The sequence below is a fragment of the Carcharhinus amblyrhynchos genome, chromosome 5 (assembly GCF_965287045.1).
Source record: "Carcharhinus amblyrhynchos chromosome 5, sCarAmb.v2.hapA, whole genome shotgun sequence".
In the NCBI taxonomy this organism is placed as follows: domain Eukaryota; kingdom Metazoa; phylum Chordata; class Chondrichthyes; order Carcharhiniformes; family Carcharhinidae; genus Carcharhinus; species Carcharhinus amblyrhynchos.
The window spans coordinates 27,895,618-27,918,708 of NC_137328.1; the positions used below are offsets into that span (position 1 = coordinate 27,895,618).

Below are 23,091 nucleotides of genomic sequence, written 5' to 3' on the forward strand. Positions count from 1 at the left end.
GCAGCATTATTGCTATCATGCTGATTTTAATCTGGACAAATGCAGTTCCCTGTGGTTTTAATAGTCCCTTAGAGTTACAGAGTGGAGCTTGATTTTGGGGATGTTGACAGGTCAGGTGATATGCCTGGGGACAGCTTTTTTATTTTACAGAAAAGTCCAGTTTTTAGTTTGTTTCTCAGTTGCAGTTGGTGGCAATAGGCAGTATCTCTCTGTCTCTTTCCAGAGGCTTTCTGGAAGATACTAGACTGGGGAACCTCAGAGAATTGACCCAACATTATTAGGAACAATTCACGCCTGGTGTTAAGATGCTACAAATCCAGCTTCATAAAAGGAAGTATCAGTTGCAATATTAATAAGCAGAACATGGTGTAACTTTCTTTCAAGTAGACTCTATCTTCATACTCTTACATTGATGATCATGTCCTCACATTCTGCACGCATATTATTACTTCAGATGCCAAGATACACATATTCCCACCTGTTTTGAACACCCTCTTTCTGGTCCTTTCACTTGCTGTGATAATAATAATGCTACATGCCAATACTATGTGTCCAAAGTAATTCAATTAATAGCTCAACAAGTGAAGTCATTGATACCAGTGGCTTACTGATGCAAAATGAACTGTTCCTAATGAGCAAGAACCATAAAAATATTTAAGCTTCTTCACTATAGTAACTCATTGTTTACAAAGGAAATGTACAAGTAAACCAGACTGGATAAATAAAAACATTTTATTGAAAAAAAGCAACGGCACAAATTCACACAGCATCCTTAAAATAGTTCAGTAGCCTCAAATCCTTACAGCAGCATAAGCAGATAAAAATGCTGATGAGCCAATGGCAAAAAATACTTGGATACACGACCAACAATTTGGTCATGTGGGTTTTAACAATCGTCTTAAAGAAAATGAGGGTGGGGAAGTTTAGGGGAAGAATTTCCAGATCATAGGAATAGACTGCTGTAGATACGGTTGCCCATGGTAAGCAGAGAAAATGAGATGCATTAGGCACCAGACCTGGAGGAACACAGAGTTTTTAGAGATTGTAAGTGTGACTGCACTGTGTCTTTCAGAAATGTATTCCAATAATGTTTCTCTGCAGGCCTAAGCATTTTATTGGCATCGTGTTGTCTATAACTGGTATCCTTTTTGCTTCTGCGGCAGCATAATTGCTATCATGCTGATTTTAATCTGGACTAATACAGTGCCCTGTGGTTTTAATGGTCCCTTAGAGTTGCAGAGTGGAGCTTGATTTTGGGGATAATGACAGGTCAGGTGATATGCCCAGGGACAGCTTTTTTATTTTACAGGAAAGTCCAGTTTTTAGTTTGTTTCTCAGTTGCTGCTTGTAGTTGGTGGCAGGAGGTTGTATCTCTCTCTCTCTCCAGAGGCTTTCTGAAAGTTCCAGGACTGAGGAATCTCAGAGAATTGATCCAACATTCAAAGGACCAATTCATACCTGGTGTTAAGAAGCTGCAAATCCGGTATCTTGTGCATACTTGTTTAAGGAGGGCTGTATGTCTGTGGAATGGTGTTTAACTTGGAACAACAGAAATAAATTGGAGTATACTGTGTTATGTTTAAGTCTTGTAATTGGCAAAAGTTATGCTAATTTTTTTGTTATATTTTAACTGTGTTCTTAAATAAACTTTGTTTGATAAAAGCTTCCTAGTGGATCATTTGATTCATAGTGGGAGTGAAACACATTATATTCAGCCATGCCAAAACCAAAATCAAATGTAAAACTTAGGATCCAGGCTAATTTCATAAAACATCTTAGAGTTTCTGGACTGGGTCTTACCAGTGCGTTAAAGCAGTTTATAGACAGAGAAGGGTGAGGTCATGAAGGGATTGATTGTGAGGGTGAGAATTTTAAAATCAAACTGTTGACAGACTAAGATCCAATGTGGGTCTGCAAGCTTCAGAATGAACAGAATTGCGAGACTGGTAAACAGAACTTAATATAAGTTATGATGTGGACAGCTGAGTTTTGGGTGATCTCAAAGTTGTAGGATGGATGGACATTCAAGGAGTGCATGAGTGAATTGCAATAATTGTTTATTTCTGTCCAGTGCAAAAGTAAAACTGGAAAGGTGGCCAAACCATGGCTTATAAGGGAAATTAGAAATAGTATTTGATCAAAGGGAGAGGCATACAAATTGGCCAAGAAAAACAACAGACCTGAGGATTGGGAGCAGATTAGAATTCAAAGCTTGCAGGGGTCATAAAAATTGACTGTTAAAGTTTCTAACAGTATGTGAGGAGAGAGCGATTAGTGAAGACAAATGTAGATTCCTTATAGTCAGAGAGGAATTTATGATGGGGAACAAAGGAATGGCTGACCAGCTGAATACATACTTTGATTCTGTCTTCACAAAGGAGGACACAAATAAGATACCAAAAATGTTAGGGAATACAGGGTTCAGTGAGAGGGACGAAGGAGATTAGAATTAGTAGAGAAATAGTGTTAGGGAAATTGATAGCTTTGACAGTCTGATAACCTACATCCCAGAGTACTTAAGAAAGCGACCCAAGAAATAATGGATGCATTGGTGGTCATCTTCCAAGATTCTATAGACTCTGGAATGGTTCCTATGGAGAGATTGGGTAAACTGGGGTTGTTCTCCCTGGAAAGACAGAGAATGAGGGGAGATCTAATAGAGGTGTACAAAATTATGAAGGGTATAGATAGGGTGAACAGTGGGAAGCTTTATCCCAGGTTGGAGGTGACGAGAACGAGGGGTCACGGTCTCAAGGTGAGAGGGGCGAGGTATAACTCAGATATCACAGGGACGTTGTTTAGAGGGTGGCGGGGGCCTGGAATGCACTGCCAAGTAGGGTGGTGGAGGCAGACACGCTGGCATCGTTTAAGACTTACCTGGATAGTCACATGAGTAGACTGGGAATGGAGGGATACAAACGAATGGTCTAGTTGGACCAATGAAAAGCACAGGCTTGGACTGCCAAAGGGCCTGTGACCTCTGCTGTATTGTTCTTTGTTTGAGGATAGCTAATGCAATCTCACTATTTAAAAAGAGAGGTTGAGAAAAAATAGGGAATTATAGACCAGTAAGCCTGAGATCGGTAGCGGGGACAATTCTAGAATCAGTATCAAAGATATTATACGAAAACACTTGGAAAACAATGGCAGGATCAGATAGGCTTACAGTAACACTGCAATTAAGTTACTCTGAAAATCCTCCAGTCGCCACGCTCCAGCATCTGTTTGGGTAAACCCGAGGGAGGACTTAGCTTGGTCAATCCATCTAACCTGCAAGTCTTTTGGATGTGGGAGGGAACTGGAGCACTCGGAGGAAACCTACATAGACACAGGAAGAACATACAGATTTTGCACAGCCACCCAAGTCAGGAATCGAACTTGGGTCCCTGGCACTGTGAGGCAGCAGTGCCTACCCTGCTGTGGAGGGGTTTGGGGTTGAGAGCTCAGCTTTAGTCATTGTTGTAGGAAACTCGTCAGCCAATTTGTTCTCTGGAGGGATCAACAAATAGCACTGTGACAATTACAATTATTTTAGTGATGTTGATCAGTTTCCTTATTTTTTTTAAATCATGCCATGGAACTTTTGATGGATTTATCTGGGAAGCAGGCAGGTTTAATTTCTCATCTGAAAGTCAGTGCCTACAGTAAGTCTAGATTTTGGGCCGTAACTTACTGGGAGTGGCAATCAGATTAGATTGCCCCTCTGTGTCCAATTACAAACCGTAAATTTTTCCACACCTTTTTCACCTGACCATCCGAATCAGGCTGGATGTAATCCAGACAGTACAGCCGTCCCCTTAAGTTGAAATGTCCACTGAAATTGACAGGTCATGGAGAAGATAGGTGTCTATGACCGGTGTATAAGATCTTGGGGTTGGGGGTGTCAGAGGTCAGGCGTATCAGTCAAGGTCAAACCTGTAGGGGAGGAGCAGGCGGGATTCGGGAAGATTAGTCCTACTATTGTAATTGTTTTTGTAATACAGCAGGAACCATCCAAAGTTTACAATTTAAATCACATTTTTGGTTGGCTCGCAGTGCAAGTCCAGGGGACATTTAAATTTGCTGTGCAAACCTTCACCTGGGAGCTTCCATAGGGGATTCCCCAAAGCATCTTTGGGTTACACCCCCAATGCACACTGGGGAGCTTGGAAGTTATGGTCCATTGTGTTTGTTTCTCTTAGTGGGACCCGAATGCACAATTTTCTTTCTGGGAAGTGAGAATTCAGATGGGAGATATAGCTGACATATAAATAGTATAAAGTCTGACAACACCAGGTTTTAGTCCAACCTATTTATTTGATAATATTCTCACAAGCTTTCGAGGGGTTACCCTCTTCGTCAGGTGAATGGAGAGTTCTGGCCTCAGACAGAGCATATAAAGCACAGACAGTTTAGAGATTACTGATTAAAATACGAATCCTTACACCTAACCTGCTGTTCAAGACCTGAAGTGGCTGACAATGTGAGTGGTAGGAGCACTGATCACAGTTTAAAGAGATGTGTATTGTCTCCAGACAGTACAGTAAGTGAGGTTTTGCAAACCCAGGCAAGTCACGGGGGTTACAGATAGTGCAACATGAACCCAAGATCCCTGTTGAGACCGTCCTCATGTGTGCGGAACTTGGCTATCAGTCTCTGCTCAGCGACTCTGCGCTGTCGTGTGTTGTGAAGGCCGCCTTGGAGAATGCTTACCCGAAGGTCAGAGGCTGAATGCCCGTGACCACTGAAGTGTTCGCCAACAGGAAGGGAACAGTCTTGCCTGGTGACTGTCGAGCGATGTTCATTCATCCGTTGTCGTAGCGTCTGCATGGTCTCCCCAATGTACCATGCTTCGGGACATCCTTTCTTGCAACGTATCAGGTAGACAATGTTGGCCGAGTTGCAAGAGTATTTACCATGTACCTGGTGGATGGTATTCTCACGTGTGATGATGGTATCCATGTCGATGATCCGGCATGTCTTGCAGAGGTTGCTGTGGCAGGGTTGTGTGGTATTGTGGTCACTGTTCTCCTGAAGACTGGGTAGTTTGCTGCGAACAATGGTCTGTTTGAGGTTGTGTGGTTGTCTGAAAGCAAGAAGTGGGGGTGTGGGGATGGCCCTGGCGAGATGTTCGTCTTCATCAATGATATGTTGAAGACTCCGGAGAAGATGTCGTAGCTTCTCCGCTCCGGGGAAGTACTGGACGACGAAGGGAACTCTGTCCACTGTGTCCCGTGTTTGTCTTCTGAGGAGATCGGTGCGGTTTTTCGCTGTGGCGCATCGAAACTGCCGATCTATGAGTCGAGCACCGTATCCTGTTCTTACGAGGGCATCTTTCAGGGTCTGGAGGTGTCTGTCATGATCCTCCTCATCTGAGCAAATCCTGTGTATACGGAGGGCTTGTCCATAGGGAATGGCTTCTTTAACATGTTTAGGGTGGAAACTGGAGAAGTGGAGCATTGTGAGATTGTCTGTGGGCTTGCGGTACAGTGAGGTGCTGAGGTGACCGTCCTTAATGGAGATGCGTGTGTCCAAGAATGCAACTGATTCTGGGGAATAGTCCATGGTGAGTCTGATGGTGGGGTGGAATTTGTTGATATCATCATATAGTTGTTTCAGTGATTGTTCACCATGAGGCCAGAGGAAGAAAATGTCATCGATGTATCTAGTGTACAGCATCGGTTGAAGATTCTGTGCAGTGAAGAAGTCTTGTTCGAACCTGTGCATGAAGATGTTGGCATATTGAGGCGCAAATTTGGTCCCCATGGCTGTTCCATGTGTCTGGATGAAAAACTGGTCGTTGAAGGTGAAGACATTGTGGTCCAGGATAAAGCGGATGAGTTGTAAAATTGCATCTGGAAACTGGCAGTTGTCAGCATTGAGTACTGATGCAGTCGCAGCAATGCCATCGTCGTGGGGGATGTTGGTGTAGAGCGCTGAGACATCCATTGTGACGAGGAGTGTCCCTGGTTCAACTGCTCCATGTGTGCTGAGTTTCAGTAGGAAGTCCGTAGTGTCGCGACAAAAGCTGGGGGTTCTTTGTACAATGGGTTTCAGGATGCCCTCGACGTAGCCGGAGAGGTTCTCACACAGAGTTCCATTGCCCGATACGATGGGACGGCCAGGTGTGTTTGCCTTGTGAATCTTTGGGAGGCAGTAGAGATCTCCAATGCGGGGAGTACGTGGAATGAGAGCACGGAGGGTGCTCTGAAGGTCCGGATCAAAGGTCTTGATCAGATTGTTGAGTTGACGAGCGTGTTCTTTGGTCGGATCTGTGGGTAATTGTCTGTAGTGTTCCTCATTGTTTAGTTGTCGGTACACTTCTTTACAGTAATCCGTTCTGTTCAGTATGACGATGGCCCCTCCTTTGTCTGCTGGTTTAATGACAATGTTGCGGTTTGTCTTGAGAGCGTGGATGGCGTTGCGTTGTGCTTGGGTGATGTTCGGGGCTGTCTTGTGAGTGCGGCTGATGAATCTGGTGTTAACGCACCTCCTGATGGTTTGGGCATACAAGTCCAGTCGAGGGCAGCGGCCTTCCGGAGGAGTCCAATTGGATTCCTTCCTCTTAGGCTGTTGCACTGCGGATCTCTCTGTCGGCTGTTCTGGTTCATCGACTGTCTCATTGTGTTCGTTGCTGGCCTCTTGGGGTTTGTGGAAAAACTCCCGCAGCCTCATTCGCCTGATGAATTCCTCTGTGTCCGCTGCGAGACTGATGGGGTCCATTTTGGTGGTGGGGCAGAAATTGAGCCCTCGACTGAGAACTTCGATTTCATCTGGTTGAAGTGTGTAGTCCGACAAGTTGACAATAGACCTCCCTGCGGTAGTGCTGTTTTCTACTGTGGTGCCGGGGGAGGCTTGGTTGTTGCTGGCGGCGATGCCGAGTTTCTCAAGTTTCCTATTCTTGGTGTGCATGTAGGTGGTGTAGTTTCTTTGTCTCATCTGCTTGGCAGAGTTTCGCAGTTGGTCTGCATCCTGAGTACAAGTTGAGAGAATGTGTTCCATTTTAGTTTCCAGGGCGTGGCGTTTGCTGTAAAGCTGGTGTATGAGGTGGTTGAGAAGTGTGAGAGAGGTGCGACGGCAAAGTCTCTCAGCGTAGTCTGTGTTATAGGTTGCCCTGAGTGGGTTCGTGATCTGTAGTCCTTTTGGTATCTTGTCTGCTTTCTTGCATCTCTGTAAAAACTTGATGTCTGTGTCGATATGCGCAATCTTCTTGGAGATCCTCTCCACTTGGATATGTCATCGATGTCAACGCCAGTCCAACGCCGGCATACCCACATCATGACTACTATCGACACCACAAACTGCCGGATCCAAGTGGAGAGGATCTCCAAGAAGATTGCGCATATCGACACAGACATCAAGTTTTTACAGAGATGCAAGAAAGCAGACAAGATACCAAAAGGACTACAGATCACGAACCCACTCAGGGCAACCTATAACACAGACTACGCTGAGAGACTTTGCCGTCGCACCTCTCTCACACTTCTCAACCACCTCATACACCAGCTTTACAGCAAACGCCACGCCCTGGAAACTAAAATGGAACACATTCTCTCAACTTGTACTCAGGATGCAGACCAACTGCGAAACTCTGCCAAGCAGATGAGACAAAGAAACTACACCACCTACATGCACACCAAGAATAGGAAACTTGAGAAACTCGGCATTGCCGCCAGCAACAACCAAGCCTCCCCCGGCACCACAGTAGAAAACAGCACTACCGCAGGGAGGTCTATTGTCAACTTGTCGGACTACACACTTCAACCAGATGAAATCGAAGTTCTCCGTCGAGGGCTCAATTTCTGCCCCACCACCAAAATGGACCCCATCAGTCTCGCAGCGGACACAGAGGAATTCATCAGGCGAATGAGGCTGCGGGAGTTTTTCCACAAACCCCAAGAGGCCAGCAACGAACACAATGAGACAGTCGATGAACCAGAACAGCCGACAGAGAGATCCGCAGTGCAACAGCCTAAGAGGAAGGAATCCAATTGGACTCCTCCGGAAGGCCGCTGCCCTCGACTGGACTTGTATGCCCAAACCATCAGGAGGTGCGTTAACACCAGATTCATCAGCCGCACTCACAAGACAGCCCCGAACATCACCCAAGCACAACGCAACGCCATCCACGCTCTCAAGACAAACCGCAACATTGTCATTAAACCAGCAGACAAAGGAGGGGCCATCGTCATACTGAACAGAACGGATTACTGTAAAGAAGTGTACCGACAACTAAACAATGAGGAACACTACAGACAATTACCCACAGATCCGACCAAAGAACACGCTCGTCAACTCAACAATCTGATCAAGACCTTTGATCCGGACCTTCAGAGCACCCTCCGTGCTCTCATTCCACGTACTCCCCGCATTGGAGATCTCTACTGCCTCCCAAAGATTCACAAGGCAAACACACCTGGCCGTCCCATCGTATCGGGCAATGGAACTCTGTGTGAGAACCTCTCCGGCTACGTCGAGGGCATCCTGAAACCCATTGTACAAAGAACCCCCAGCTTTTGTCGCGACACTACGGACTTCCTACTGAAACTCAGCACACATGGAGCAGTTGAACCAGGGACACTCCTCGTCACAATGGATGTCTCAGCGCTCTACACCAACATCCCCCACGACGATGGCATTGCTGCGACTGCATCAGTACTCAATGCTGACAACTGCCAGTTTCCAGATGCAATTTTACAACTCATCCGCTTTATCCTGGACCACAATGTCTTCACCTTCAACGACCAGTTTTTCATCCAGACACATGGAACAGCCATGGGGACCAAATTTGCGCCTCAATATGCCAACATCTTCATGCACAGGTTCGAACAAGACTTCTTCACTGCACAGAATCTTCAACCGATGCTGTACACTAGATACATCGATGACATTTTCTTCCTCTGGCCTCATGGTGAACAATCACTGAAACAACTATATGATGATATCAACAAATTCCACCCCACCATCAGACTCACCATGGACTATTCCCCAGAATCAGTTGCATTCTTGGACACACGCATCTCCATTAAGGACGGTCACCTCAGCACCTCACTGTACCGCAAGCCCACAGACAATCTCACAATGCTCCACTTCTCCAGTTTCCACCCTAAACATGTTAAAGAAGCCATTCCCTATGGACAAGCCCTCCGTATACACAGGATTTGCTCAGATGAGGAGGATCGTGACAGACACCTCCAGACCCTGAAAGATGCCCTCGTAAGAACAGGATACGGTGCTCGACTCATAGATCGGCAGTTTCGATGCGCCACAGCGAAAAACCGCACCGATCTCCTCAGAAGACAAACACGGGACACAGTGGACAGAGTTCCCTTCGTCGTCCAGTACTTCCCCGGAGCGGAGAAGCTACGACATCTTCTCCGGAGTCTTCAACATATCATTGATGAAGACGAACATCTCGCCAGGGCCATCCCCACACCCCCACTTCTTGCTTTCAGACAACCACACAACCTCAAACAGACCATTGTTCGCAGCAAACTACCCAGTCTTCAGGAGAACAGTGACCACAATACCACACAACCCTGCCACAGCAACCTCTGCAAGACATGCCGGATCATCGACATGGATACCATCATCACACGTGAGAATACCATCCACCAGGTACATGGTAAATACTCTTGCAACTCGGCCAACATTGTCTACCTGATACGTTGCAAGAAAGGATGTCCCGAAGCATGGTACATTGGGGAGACCATGCAGACGCTACGACAACGGATGAATGAACATCGCTCGACAGTCACCAGGCAAGACTGTTCCCTTCCTGTTGGCGAACACTTCAGTGGTCACGGGCATTCAGCCTCTGACCTTCGGGTAAGCATTCTCCAAGGCGGCCTTCACAACACACGACAGCGCAGAGTCGCTGAGCAGAGACTGATAGCCAAGTTCCGCACACGAGGACGGTCTCAACAGGGATCTTGGGTTTATGTCGCACTATCTGTAACCCCCGTGACTTGCCTGGGTTTGCAAAACCTCACTTACTGTACTGTCTGGAGACAATACACATCTCTTTAAACTGTGATCAGTGCTCCTACCACTCACATTGTCAGCCACTTCAGGTCTTGAACAGCAGGTTAGGTGTAAGGATTCGCATTTTAATCAGTAATCTCTAAACTGTCTGTGCTTTATATGCTCTGTCTGAGGCCAGAACTCTCCATTCACCTGACGAAGAGGGTAACCCCTCGAAAGCTTGTGAGAATATTATCAAATAAATAGGTTGGACTAAAACCTGGTGTTGTCAGACTTTTTACTGTGTTTACGCCAGTCCAACGCCGGCATACCCACATCATATAAATAGTATAACATGGAATGTCACCTGTTGACTTCTAAACAGTATAACATGGAATGGTCACCTGCCCGAATGTTCAGAGTGAAGAGTGAATTTTCTGCCTTATCCGAGTGTCAAGAATGATTTGCTGAACTATATAAACATTCACTCTCTTGTCACATTTCTGTAGTGTAAAAATTCACGATTATCCTAAATCAACTAAGATATCAGATTGACTAAAGACAAATTATTAAATATATCAATAAGGGGGAAGCAGCAGAAAATGGCAACTTGTTCAATGTCACCCCACCTCAGTTCCTACCTTGAAATGTTACATCTGTATGAAATCCCCCACAAAAACGGAATAACTCAGAGTATCACAATATAATTCTCTGAGAAGTAATTTTTAGGAAAGGAAGTCTAAAGCTCAATGTGGAGAATTTGGCTGAAGTTTCAGTTTGGATTGACAGCTTGTTGCCTATGTTTTGTGCATACGGAGTGATTTCTATCAAGCAATCATGACAAGCCCCTCCTCTACATATTGACTCCATCCATGGATTTTTTAGAAGTTCTAGCAACCAAGCCACTCCCTTGGTTCCCTTCAACAAGCTTAGCTCATTCTGGCCTACACAGTCTCAAGCTCAACCACACCAAACTATCCCATCTCTATTGCTGCTGATTCAGCCACAACATTTCCACTCTTCCTCCAGCCAGTGCCTATGCTAACTTCTGAGTTTGTCCACCGCTATGCCATTACTCAGGAACAGGAGCATATCTGTAGCTGGGTCTCCAGTTACCCTCACGGTGGATCATGCCTTTCAGTTTCCAACTTATTTCTGGTGCTCTTCGCAGTGTTCTCAGAACATCGTTACCATCACTAATGCCTGTATACCTTTCAGTACTTCCAGTTGGTATTGGTGCCCCCAGTGCTTTCATTCACCTTCTGTATTCCCAATATTTACCTCTCCTCACCCAATGGTTATAATCCCTCAGTGTGTTAAGTTTGCAGCGTCTCTTGGTATATTCTGTCTTACTGACAACTTCTGCTCCTGTTGCCTCCTCAGTGGTTCAACAAACTAGCACCTCTCACACACAGGTATTAATCAATGCTTCCAAACTTTGTAACCCACTACTTTTACACTCTATAAAGCTACAAGTGCTCGCAGCAATGGACTGTAGTCATATTTCTGACTGTTTTCCAAATGTGGTGCTGCAAAACCCCACACTCTCCCACATTCAAACCCTAACATTGTTTCTCCCTGGTTACAGCTCCCAACTCCCAACTCAGTCTTCCTAGCTTGACAGTCACATCGATCTTCTACCTCAAAACTGATGAGATAGATATTCAATATATCAATAAAATAATGTGCAAGAGACATAGAGAACAAAATAGATCCACACAGGCTTGGATAGGTTTGTGAAGAAAATGAGACAGAAACAATAAGGAGTGATATAGATGTCAAATGAGAAAAAGGCTGTGCTAATTTGAGATATTTCTGTTTCTGAAATAATGTCAAAGACAACCAACTATCACCTCACAAACATATTCCTGATATTTGCACATTCTAAAATTAATCACGAGCAAGATTATGGAAAATCTATTAATGCTGATTAAACAACAAAGCCTTTACCCTTAAATTAAATACTAGGATTGAAAATGCATTCTCAAGTGGTCTAAACAGCAGAAATCAGAATAACACCTTCCTGAGTCCTTCACTGCACACTCCTTGATGGATATACCAGTATGTATGCATGTATTACGACATTTCTTTTGTATACTAGTATATTTTTGACCACTGTTTAAAATGTTACATTTGAATTGTTTCCCATTTTGTTGATAAAGTATTCAACCACTCAGAACCAATAAATCATAGAATCCTACAGTGCAGAAGGAGGCCATTTGGCTCATCCAGTTGGCACCGACCACATTCCCACCCAGGCCCTATCCCCATAACCCCATGCATTTATCGTAGTTTGTCCCCTTGACACTAAGGGGCAATTTGACATGGCCAATCCACCTAACCTGCACATTTTTGGACTGTGGAGGAAACCAGAGTACCTGGAGGAAACCCATGCAGACATGGGGAGAATGTGCAAACTTCATACAGACTGTGACCCGATCCAGGAATTGAACCTGGGTCCCTGGCACTGTGAGATAGCACTACTAACCACTGTGCCACCGTGCTGCCTGAATAAGGTACCCTCAGGAAACAAAAAAACTGAGTACTGTTCATAGAATCCCTACAAGTGCAGAAGGAGGCCATTTGAGCCTACAGCCTGCACTGACAACAATCCCATCCAGGCCCTATCTCCATAACCCCCTACTAAACCTCTGACACTAAGGGGCCATTCAGCATGGCCAATCCACCTAACCAGCATATCTTTAGACTGTGGGAAGAAACTGGAGCATCAGAGGAAACCCACGCAGACACAGGGAGAATGTATAAACTTCACACAGATAATCAACCAAGGCCGGAATTGAACCTGGGTCTCTGGCACTGTGAGATAGCAGTGCTAACCACTGCGCCACCTATGAAGGAAAGTGATTTACCTTCACCATTTCACAGTAAAAGCAGGAATTTCCTAAAGTGACAAAAGGATTAGAGGGAAAAAGAAAAGATGACAGCAACAGAAACTGGCAATAATCTGAAGATAATCCATTTAAAAGATCTGACCTGGCTATTCTAGTTCCCCATTCAGTTAAACAGGTACAATTATTCATATCATCCATTATATCTTAAAACACATTTCTACAATAGATTGCAATGAACAACTGGCATCTCTGCATAGATTCTGGAAACAGCACCATGGCTTTTATTCCTTCAGGTCACTTTAGTCCCTCCTTTATAATTTCAACATCAGTGAGATAATCAAATAATTTGATATTTTGAGTGTAATGTAATATTACATATAACAGGCTCAGTAATTTAAGAAAAATCTGAGAAAATAATTTATACCTGACTTTAACGCACAATTATTACTGCAATAATTAATCAAATTATTACCATTCTGCCTCATTCTTTGATGCTATTCCAGTTATTTCAGTACCCAGCATGCTAGTATGCAGCTTGCCAATTTATTCCAATCAGTTTAAAAAGGCTGTCAAGCCAAATAGGCCCTCACAGGATGATATCAGAAGTCAAAAAGGCAAAGTTAATTAGAAGATGCGGAAAGTTGTTTGTCACGCACCACAGAACTCCTCGACAAACAGCCAATTCAGTGGTCAAACAAGGGAAATAGTGTCCTCATTAATTCGCCTTTCATTTGGCATTAAAATGATTTTGGTTCAGTCGCATCAGCCAAGGCAGAGGCACAGCACAAAATGAATGTGTTGTGTGTGTCAGCACAACAATTTGTTCTGTTGTCTATTACACTTTAATCAACCCCAATTAATAAGAGTCAGAATTCCCAACGTACTTTGGATTTAAGGGACTCAGATGTTATCTAGCTTTTGGGGGACTTGGGGCAATAAGAAGTTCTAACATAAAAGGGATTAGCTTCATTCAAAAAGAAAGAAAATTCTAAGTGCTGATATTTCAGTATTATTCTGAGCAACAGGGTTCTGGTACTTAAACTTTTATTTTAATGTATGGTAGCAAAGTTACAAGTTTGACTGAAAGACTGCCTCCTCCTATTCTAAGTTTTAGCTGGTTATTAAGTGATATTTTCTAAAAAGGTTACATGACAAAATGACAGCAAAGGGTCAGACAAAGCACAGCTTCTCAAAATGTAGTTCCGATCACATTACCGCTGGTTAGCTCAAAAAACAGACACAAGGGTTTTTGCAAATAAACAGAGAGGAATGCAGTGTGGTGATGAGCTGCAATCTGCATTGAAAGCCCACAGGCAATAAGCAAGTGATTAAATTCACACACCATATTGGAAGAAACCCACCCACTCCCCAAAGCATGCTGGAGTTGTTTTACGGTATGGGCAGGGTAAAAAATATGCTCTCGACTTCTTTGCTATTCTGGAAGATCTTTTCCATTTTTTCTCCTAAGCTTTCTTTCCTACCCCCTTTGTACTTAGCTTCTGAGCAATGGCACCTTGCCAAAGTGGCTGTTCTTACACGTAAGCCACAATCAGGGTTGGCACAGTGGTTAGCACTGCTACTTCACAGTGACAGGGACTTGGGTTCGATTCCAATCTTGGATGACTGTGTGGAGTTTGCACATTCACTTGGAATCTGTGTGCATTTCCTTTGGATGCCCCAGTTTTCTCCCACAGTCCAAAGATGTGAAGGTTAGGTAGACTGACCATGCTAAATTGACCTTTAAGGTCCCAAGATGGGTTGGTTAGGGAGATTAGCAGTATAAATATGTGGGATTATGGGAGGGGGCCTGGCTGGGATCCTCTGTCAAAGAGTTGTGCAGACTCAATGGGCCGAATGATCTCCTTCTGCACTGTAAGGATTCTATGATGGGTCAGGATCAAGCAAGAACCTCCTGATTTAATGTTCCCCTCCCTATCCAAGGGACACCCAAATAAGATCATCACAGAATCAGGGCCAAATCATTTCCCTGTGAAACCACCTCCTTCTCCATCAACTGATCCTGACCAGCTGGTTGTGTTCAGTAATAGCTGTCACGGTATAAAAGGGCTGCACACTATCATCTTATGCTATCTTCTGTGCGAGAAGCACAGCTGAAACCATGACCACTAGTATTTATGCAGTGCTCTGAATGCTTACCCAAAGAGATTCAATGCAATTAACCTCCTAATATTGAAGCAATTACAACAATTAGTGTGCAACTAAAGGATGGAAGGCAATTTCCCTACAGGTACTACACCATAAAGATTTCATGTTTTTCATTTTCGCACAGATTTTCACATATGAAAATATCAATGCTTTGTGAGACGGTGCATAGTAATACCAGGCCACCGTAACAGGAAACTCGAGCAGCACCAGATGGGCTGTTGTGAATAGCACAAATTATTTTTTGCTGCTGCAATACTTCATTTTATGGGACTGCAGCCACTACTGAGGGCACCAGCATGCAGAGAATGGCCTGCTTAGAGGAAGGGAAAACAAACACCTTATGTCTGATTCCATGAGCCAACCTACAAAGCAAAAAATTAAGGCAGATAATTTAGCAGCCAGTAAGCCTCAGGGAGAGACAAAGCACAGGAGAAAACAGCCATTGCATAAAGAGTTTTTAAATGGTGAGTAGGCATAGTAAAATAAAACCATGGCTAAGTTACCTGAACGTAGGCCCTGCAAGAGCGCTCTCTTTTCTGAAGCTGAATCCACAGAGCCAGCATTATCAACAAAACACAGAATATTGGAAAGTTAATAACAATCGGAGGACATGATAGGAAAAGAAAGAAAAAACCACAGTTTCACCTTTTGAGTGCACAACAGGAAGAAACAACGAACATTAAAACAGATCTCAGCCTGCTAGTTTTTCCATTTTATTTTTTCATGCTAAGTTATCCATTTAGCATTCGGGTTGTTGACATGTACTGTACATTCAGATTGCTTTTCCAGTCCGATTATATATGAAGATACCAGATTCCCCCAGTTTACATTTCTTTTCTTAATACCTTCCCTTAACGGAGTTCCAATATGTTTTCCTGTAGTTTCTACAGCCTATTATGCAAGATGATTCAAATTGCAGAGATGTTCTTGTTTGCATTCATGAATTACCTGAATTTGACTGATCTGGAATCTTTGTTCTAAATACTTAAAGAGGCAGAAAGCGTCAGACATGTGACATTGAATAATCTACTTAGAAAGTGTAAACTCTGAAAATAGCTAATTTGAAACAATGAACTATGAATAAATAATGCAACACTAGCAGCTTTATTGTTTAACCTTTTATGTATGAGTAAATCAATAACTTATTTCCAAGACATCCTGGAACCTTTGAACAAAAATGTCCATTAGTCGTAAAATGAAGCTCAATGAATTCACAGACCCCTGTAATATGACCTGGACCAATGCCAAATTAACTATACTCAAACTCTCACAACTTGAAAATGAGTTTCAAAATTCACAGCCCCAATATTTCTTGAACACAATGGGCCATTTTAGCAATTGGTCAATCAAGCTTGTCTGGAGTTCTAAAAGGTTCAAAACAAGAAATAGCTGCAAACATAATTCAATGCATCATCCAAAAGGGGAATTAACACATTATGTTCAATATTTAGTAAAATAAAAGAATAATTTAGGCTTTGTATTTGCAATGGTCATCACTGTTGAAATAAAAAATGATCAAAACCACCTAATGATGGTGCTCTCCGAAGTTTTGTTTCCCGCATTATTAAGGAGTGTTAATTCACAAATGGAACAAGTCTCATATCTCATGAAATTACTGAGGTTATCATTTTGCGCAATGATTTGGATTGCTATTTGCATGGTTTTGTACACATTTCAAATTTTCTTATTTCATATTGATTGGTATTGACTAGAGCCTTGGAGCAATGATATATGTAGGAAGTTCTGCAGAAGTAGGCCAAATCAAATCATGGTCCTTAAGAGGTACATTGTGCACATGTGGCCAGAAGCGCAAGGGAATTAGAAAATGTGCAATACTCAAGGTGTGCAGAAGGTACTGGTGATACGGAAAGGAACTGAAATTGGTTTCATCAGATTGACTCAAATTGACCATACACACAGTATTACCATCTTGTGAAGATTCAACTCAGTGAAACTACCTTCCAAACAACTACGTAGTTTTTACATAGCTCATTCCAAGTTTGTGTACATGTAGGTATTTGCATAATTTAACCTTTTCCTCACAATTAACCATTTTCTTTTTGATTAAATGAATTAAGCAGTCTGTTATAAATCATCCTAAGTAAGAAGATTAAGAAATTTGCATGTTGTTGGCTGGGTCACAATTATAGTTCAACTTCTCGACTAATGGGTCCACACAAGTCTTGTCTCTGATCCCACCCTATGAATTAGTTTGCTGAAGTGTTTATTGTTCTTGGTCAACTATAGGATAGTAAAATAAACGATCATTGCAGCAGTCAAGCTTTTTTTTAATGACAATCGAACATGCAAATAGTCATTCTGAGGGTGGATACATTAACCAAATAAGTCAAATTCCATTTCTATTAGATAGGGTGACAGTCTCATCTGGAATTTTTAACCTATGATTGGGATTGTATTCTCAGATTGAGTTTATTTTCCCAAGATAACTGAAATAGAAATCTTTATTATCACTCACTTAATAATTAGAGAGAACTTCCATCATATATATTTGTAACTTTATGATGAATATTCAATAATTTTTATAAAAACCTCATATTTAATCATTCACATCATCTTTTTCTGGACCTCTGCCAATGCTCCATAACCCACAATGTACAGGTATGAATGAATCTATATTATACTATAGAAATGCGAACAGTCCAGTGGAAAACAGGAATTTTCCATGGAAAATCACAGCTGGAAAGGCACATCTTGCTGTCTTATTTTTCAGCTGACTGGCAAATCAACAAAAATAATCTTTTACCTGCTTTCTCAACGACACAACAGGTTGTTAAAACTGTGCCAATATTAACTGAACAAGGATTGAAGAATTAAGATTCGCGTGGAGAGTGTTTGAGGTGAAGGCAAAGACATTCTGCGGGCCATATTCCAAACAAGGCTTGCTTTAACTCATGTCCGATTTTCCAACAGATCACACTGGAATTGTGAAGCCCACCCATTTTCAGCATGCAATTCTGGTTCCTCCTAAGATCCGCGTAAAGCAGGAATATGGATTGCATTTCAGAGTAGCAGATTGTTCTGTGAAATTGCTGCAAGATGCAACCATGAATCCAAAGCAAGTTCCCTGCTTCTCACTGTAAAGAAAGGTTGCCTTTGGTTCTTTTGCCATTCACCTTCAATTGGTCCTCAGGTTGTCAACTGATGCACCAATGGGAATAGTTTCTCCCTTCCTACCCTGATGAAACTACTCACACATTTGAACACTTGTCAAATCCCTCAACATCTCTACTACAGAGAATTGTCCCAGATCGTCTACCAAAAATCTATCTATGTTTGTCTTGAATAAATTAATGGCCCACCTCCAGAGCTTTCTAGGGAAGAAAATTCCACATATTAACAACCTCTAGGAGATAATTAATTATCTTCATCTCTGTCTGAAGAGACCTCTTACTCTTAAACCTGGTTCTCATCTCTCTCACAGGAGAAAACATCTTTTCACCATTTATCAGAAAGAACACCAGAAACCTACGAGTCTCAATGATTTCATCTCTCAATCTTTAAAACTCCAGTCAACGGCCTCAACATTTCCTCATTAGACAGCCCTCCTAGGAATAATCCAAGCATACCTTATCTGAACTGGAATCCAATTCAAGTATATCACTCCTCATATCAGGGGATCAAATATGGACTGTACCCGAGGTGTGGTCTCACCAACATCCAATACAGTTGTAACAGGACTTCCCTGCTTTTATAATCCAACACCCTTGCAATAAAGGCCAATATTTCATTTTTTCTGTGGAATACCTTTATGCTAACTTCGTGAATCTTGTACAAGACCATCCAGATCCTTCTGTATTTGCTTTGATTGTCACATGTATTAGCATACAGTATTGTTTCTTGTACACAATACAGATGAAGCATACTATACATAGGGAAGGAAAGGAGTGCAGAATGTAGTGTTACAATCATAGATAGGCTGTATCACCATTCTGCTGTCTCTCTCCATTTCATTCTCCCTAACAAAGTGAATCATAGAATCCTTACAGCACAGAAGGAGGCCATTCAGCCCACTGAGTCTGCACCTACAAAGCATCCTACCCAGATCAAATCCCCATTACTCCACCTATTTAACCCGCTAACTCACTTAATCCACACATCGACTAAGTGTCGATTTAGCGCGGCCAATCAACCTAACGTGCACATTTTTGGACCGTGGGAGGAAATTGGAACACCTGGAGGAAACTCACACAGACACCGGGAGAAGGTGCAAATTCCACACAGGTAGTCATTGAAGGCCTGGACTGAACTATTGCTAACAACTATTCTGCCCAGCCTCACAATTTCACAAAGTGTGTTCTACCACTTTATTAATCAATCAGTATCATTTTCCACACTCTTTGGCTTTGAGACCCACCTTGGGAGATGTAGTAGGTGGGACTGGAGGATCCCAGCAACGGGCATGGCCAGAAAGTTTGTCTTTTTGTGTTCTCCGTACAATTTGCTTTTCCATTTTTCTTTATATTGTCAACAAATTCAGCTTTTATACACTTGGTTCCTTCATTCAAGTCAATAATATGGATTGTAAAAAGTTGACACAATAGTATTGACCTCTGTAGCACCCCAATAGTTAAACAGGCATTTGTCCATCTTGGGAGATTAAGGGCTGCACGCACAGTGTACATCACTTACGGATTTAATGCTGTTAGTTGTGGTTGTAGAGGTCAATTCATGACTAGCAATCTCTTAGCTGGCACAGATGAATAGCATTGGCCCAAGGGTGAGTGATGTTTATTTTTCTTTCCACTAGGCTCACTTTTCCATCATGTGGTCATTTTGTTTGTCCTCTCCTTTCACCATGCCTATTCAAACTGCTTGTCAACAGACAAACTGATCAGCAGCAAGAATGTCTCATGCTTTTACTCTAATTTCAGTCAACTTTCACTTGCAGGTGTCCTTGTATTACAGTGTGGACGAACTATTGGCCTTGTGCTGATAACAATGTCTGTAGGAATGAGGTTGTCATCCATTGAGCACACAGAGTCACTGCTGACTCAAGAGGGCAAATGTTGTTGGGGGACCTCTTTTCTTGGCTTGGACATGTTTTCGATGGAAAAAGGAAAATGCTGAGAACACGGTCCTGATTAACAAAAGCATTTTCAGTTATTTTCAGTTAGTTTGCTGTTGATCCACACTAAACTCCTCAACTTTGACATGACATTGTGATGTTGGCAATTCTGCTGCCAATCTTGGTATCGGGGACATGTTGCTGGTGATTTTTGATCCTAGATTGTGATATCCAGAATGCTAATGTTGATGGAAGGTGCAGTTTCTACATTCTGATCCATAACTTTGATCATTCTGATGTAGATTGTCAGTCCAAACTCCTCAAAGATCTGGGAGAAATGATCTACAAGCTGTTGCAAGTGAACTTCAGTCTGGGATGCCAGTGTGGTGGAATGAGCAAGTAGCAACTCATCGACCAGGATTTTACGCTCTTTGGTCATGGTTTGCAGTTTTGCCAAGTTAAACAGCTTGCTCTCATCTCTGGCATGCAAGTAGACATCCTCTTCGAGTTGCTGAAAGTGTACAGGATCAGCATGGAGAAGTATGTGCCAAAGAGAGTTGGCACCAGGATGTAGACCTGTTTTATGCCACTGCTGACCTTGAAATCATTTGATGTTGCTCCACTCTAACTGGTAGAACTGTGCATGTTCTCAAGGAAGGAAGAAATTATGCCCATGGTGCCCATGAATTCGGGAGGGCAGCCAGTTTTCTGCTGTTTGAAGAGTCTGTCTATGTTGATTTACAGTTTGCCAACCCAAAAATGACCCATTTATTGTGACTATTTTGTGTTAGTTAGCCAATCCTCTGAAGATTTAAATATATTGCCTGCAATGCAATAAGCTCTTAACTTGTGAAGTGACCTTTTTTTTGAGAGGACTTATTGGAATGCCTTTTGGAAATCCAAGTATACTACATTGACTCATTTCCCTTTAATTACCTTGTTTGTTACATACTTAAAGGATTCTAATAAATTTGTTTAATAAATTTCTCTTTCAAAAAAACGACTGATTCTGCTTGATTGTATTATGATTTTCGATATTTCCTAAGACTTCACTAATAATGGATTCTAGCATTCTCCCAAAGGCAGATCTTAGGCCAGGAGAATATCGTTTTCTGCTCTCTGTCTGCCTCCTTCCTTGAATAGAAATTTTGCAGTTTTGGATCCTTCAATAATCTCAGAAATTTGAGAAGATTACACTCACTGTCTATGCAGCCACCTCTTTTAAGACCCCAGGATACCAGCCAATCAGGTCCAAAACATTGGGCAGACTTTAGTCCCATCTGTTTTCTTAGTGCTTCTTCTTTGGTGATACTGACTGTTTTAAGTTCTTCCCACCCTTTGCCTCCTTCTTGATTTTCTACTGTTACTTGGCATTCATGTAGTGTCTTCTACCATGAAAATAGATACAAAATACTTGTTCAAACTCTCAGCCATTTCTTTGTTTCCACTATTATATCCCCAGTCTATCCTCTTAAGGCACTAATGCTCATTCTCTCCATTCTTATATACTTGTAAATGTTTTTATATTGCTCACTACTTTATTTTCATTTCTCCCCATTATTTCTAATTTCTCCCCATTATTTTTTCAGTGATCGTTTATTGGTTTCTAAAATTTTCCCAATCTTCTGGTCCAGCACTAATCTGAGCAGCATTGTACATATTTTCTTTCAATTTGATACCAGCCTTATGGACAGTGGGCAGGAAGGTGCAGAGGACGCCAAGATGAATTGGAGGAGTCCAGAACCAGGGGGTCACAGTCTGAGGATTCAGGGCTGACAATTTAGGATGGAGATGAGGAAACATTTCTTTACCCAAAGAATGGTAAGCCCACAGGATGCCAAAACATTGAACGCATTCAAGAGGTGGCTAGATATACCACTTGGGGCAAATGGGATCAAAGATTTTGGGGAAAAAGCAGGATTAGGCTATTGAGTTGGATAATCAACCATGATCATAATAAACGGCACGGAGCAGGCTCGAAGGACCAAATGGCCTCTTCCTGCTCCTATCTTCTACGTTTCTAAGAGATCAGCTATGATCATATTGAATGGCAGGCTCAAGGGACTGGATTGCCTACTCCAGCTGTTCTTTCTTATTTTCCGTAAATTTGATTTATCCAATCCACATTATGATAAAACTCGCCCATAATTATTGCAGCACCTTTCTTACAAACTCATATTTTCTCTTGATTTTCACTCTGCCTACATTGCTACTAGAAAAAAAAACTTTTAGTGAACTTAGAAACTATTCCCACATGTAATTTATTTCCCTTGATACTTTTTAATCACCATCCAAACTGATTCTACATCTTGATCTTTGAGCCAATGTCATTTCTAATTTCTGTATGGAACTCAGCCACCATTAACAGAGTCACACAATATCTTTTTCCTTTCTTCCTATCCTTTTGAAATGTCAAATTTCAATATTTCGTTCCCAGCCTTGGTAACAAGAGTTGGGAAATCATGTTGCAGCTATATAAAACGTTGGTTAGGCGCATTTGGAGTACTGCATGCAGTTCTGATTGCCACAGTACCAGAAGGACGAGGAAACTTTGGAGAGAATGCAAAGAAGGTTCACCAGGATGTTGCCTGGTCTTGAGGATGTTGACTACGAGGAGAGGTTGAATAAACCAGGATAGTTTTCACTGCAAAGACATAGACAGGGTGAATAATCAGAGGCTTCTTCTAAAGGTGGAAGTGTCAATTACAAGGGGGGCACAGGTTCAAGGTGAGGGGGAAAATTTGAGGGAGATGTGTGTGGGAATTATTTCATGGAGAGTGGTGGGTGCCTGGAATGTGCTGCCAGAAAAAGTGGTAGAAGCAGGCACATTAGCAACATTTAAGAGGCATCTGGATGGGTCCATGAATAAGGAGGGAATAGCGGGATACGGACCAAGTGAGAGCAAAAGTTTTTTTTTAGTTTGGCTAGGGCACCATGATCAGACTGGGCTTGAAGGGCCAAAGGGCCTGTTCCTGTGCTGTATTTTCTTTTGTTCTAACCTTGCAACCACAACTCTATAATGATCATCATATCATACCCATTTATTTGTATCTGTGCCATCAGTTCATTTATCTTGATCAAAATGCCGCAGACAGTCAGATAAGG

The 23,091-nt window shown here is 42.5% G+C and overlaps 1 protein-coding gene across 3 annotated transcripts in view; it reads right to left on the reverse strand.

Moving 5' to 3' along the window:
- LOC145342927 (adhesion G protein-coupled receptor L3-like) overlaps window positions 1-23,091 on the reverse strand; it is a 937,845-nt gene that overhangs the window by 150,525 nt on the left and 764,229 nt on the right. For 2 of the 3 annotated variants that reach the window (XM_080188552.1, XM_080188551.1), the window contains exon 10: window positions 15,464-15,502. The exons of the other annotated variant lie outside the window; for it this stretch is intronic. In XM_080188552.1, the coding sequence (XP_080044678.1) occupies window positions 15,464-15,502 (39 nt within the window). The remainder of the gene's footprint in view (window positions 1-15,463; window positions 15,503-23,091) is intronic. 3 annotated transcript variants of the gene reach the window in all.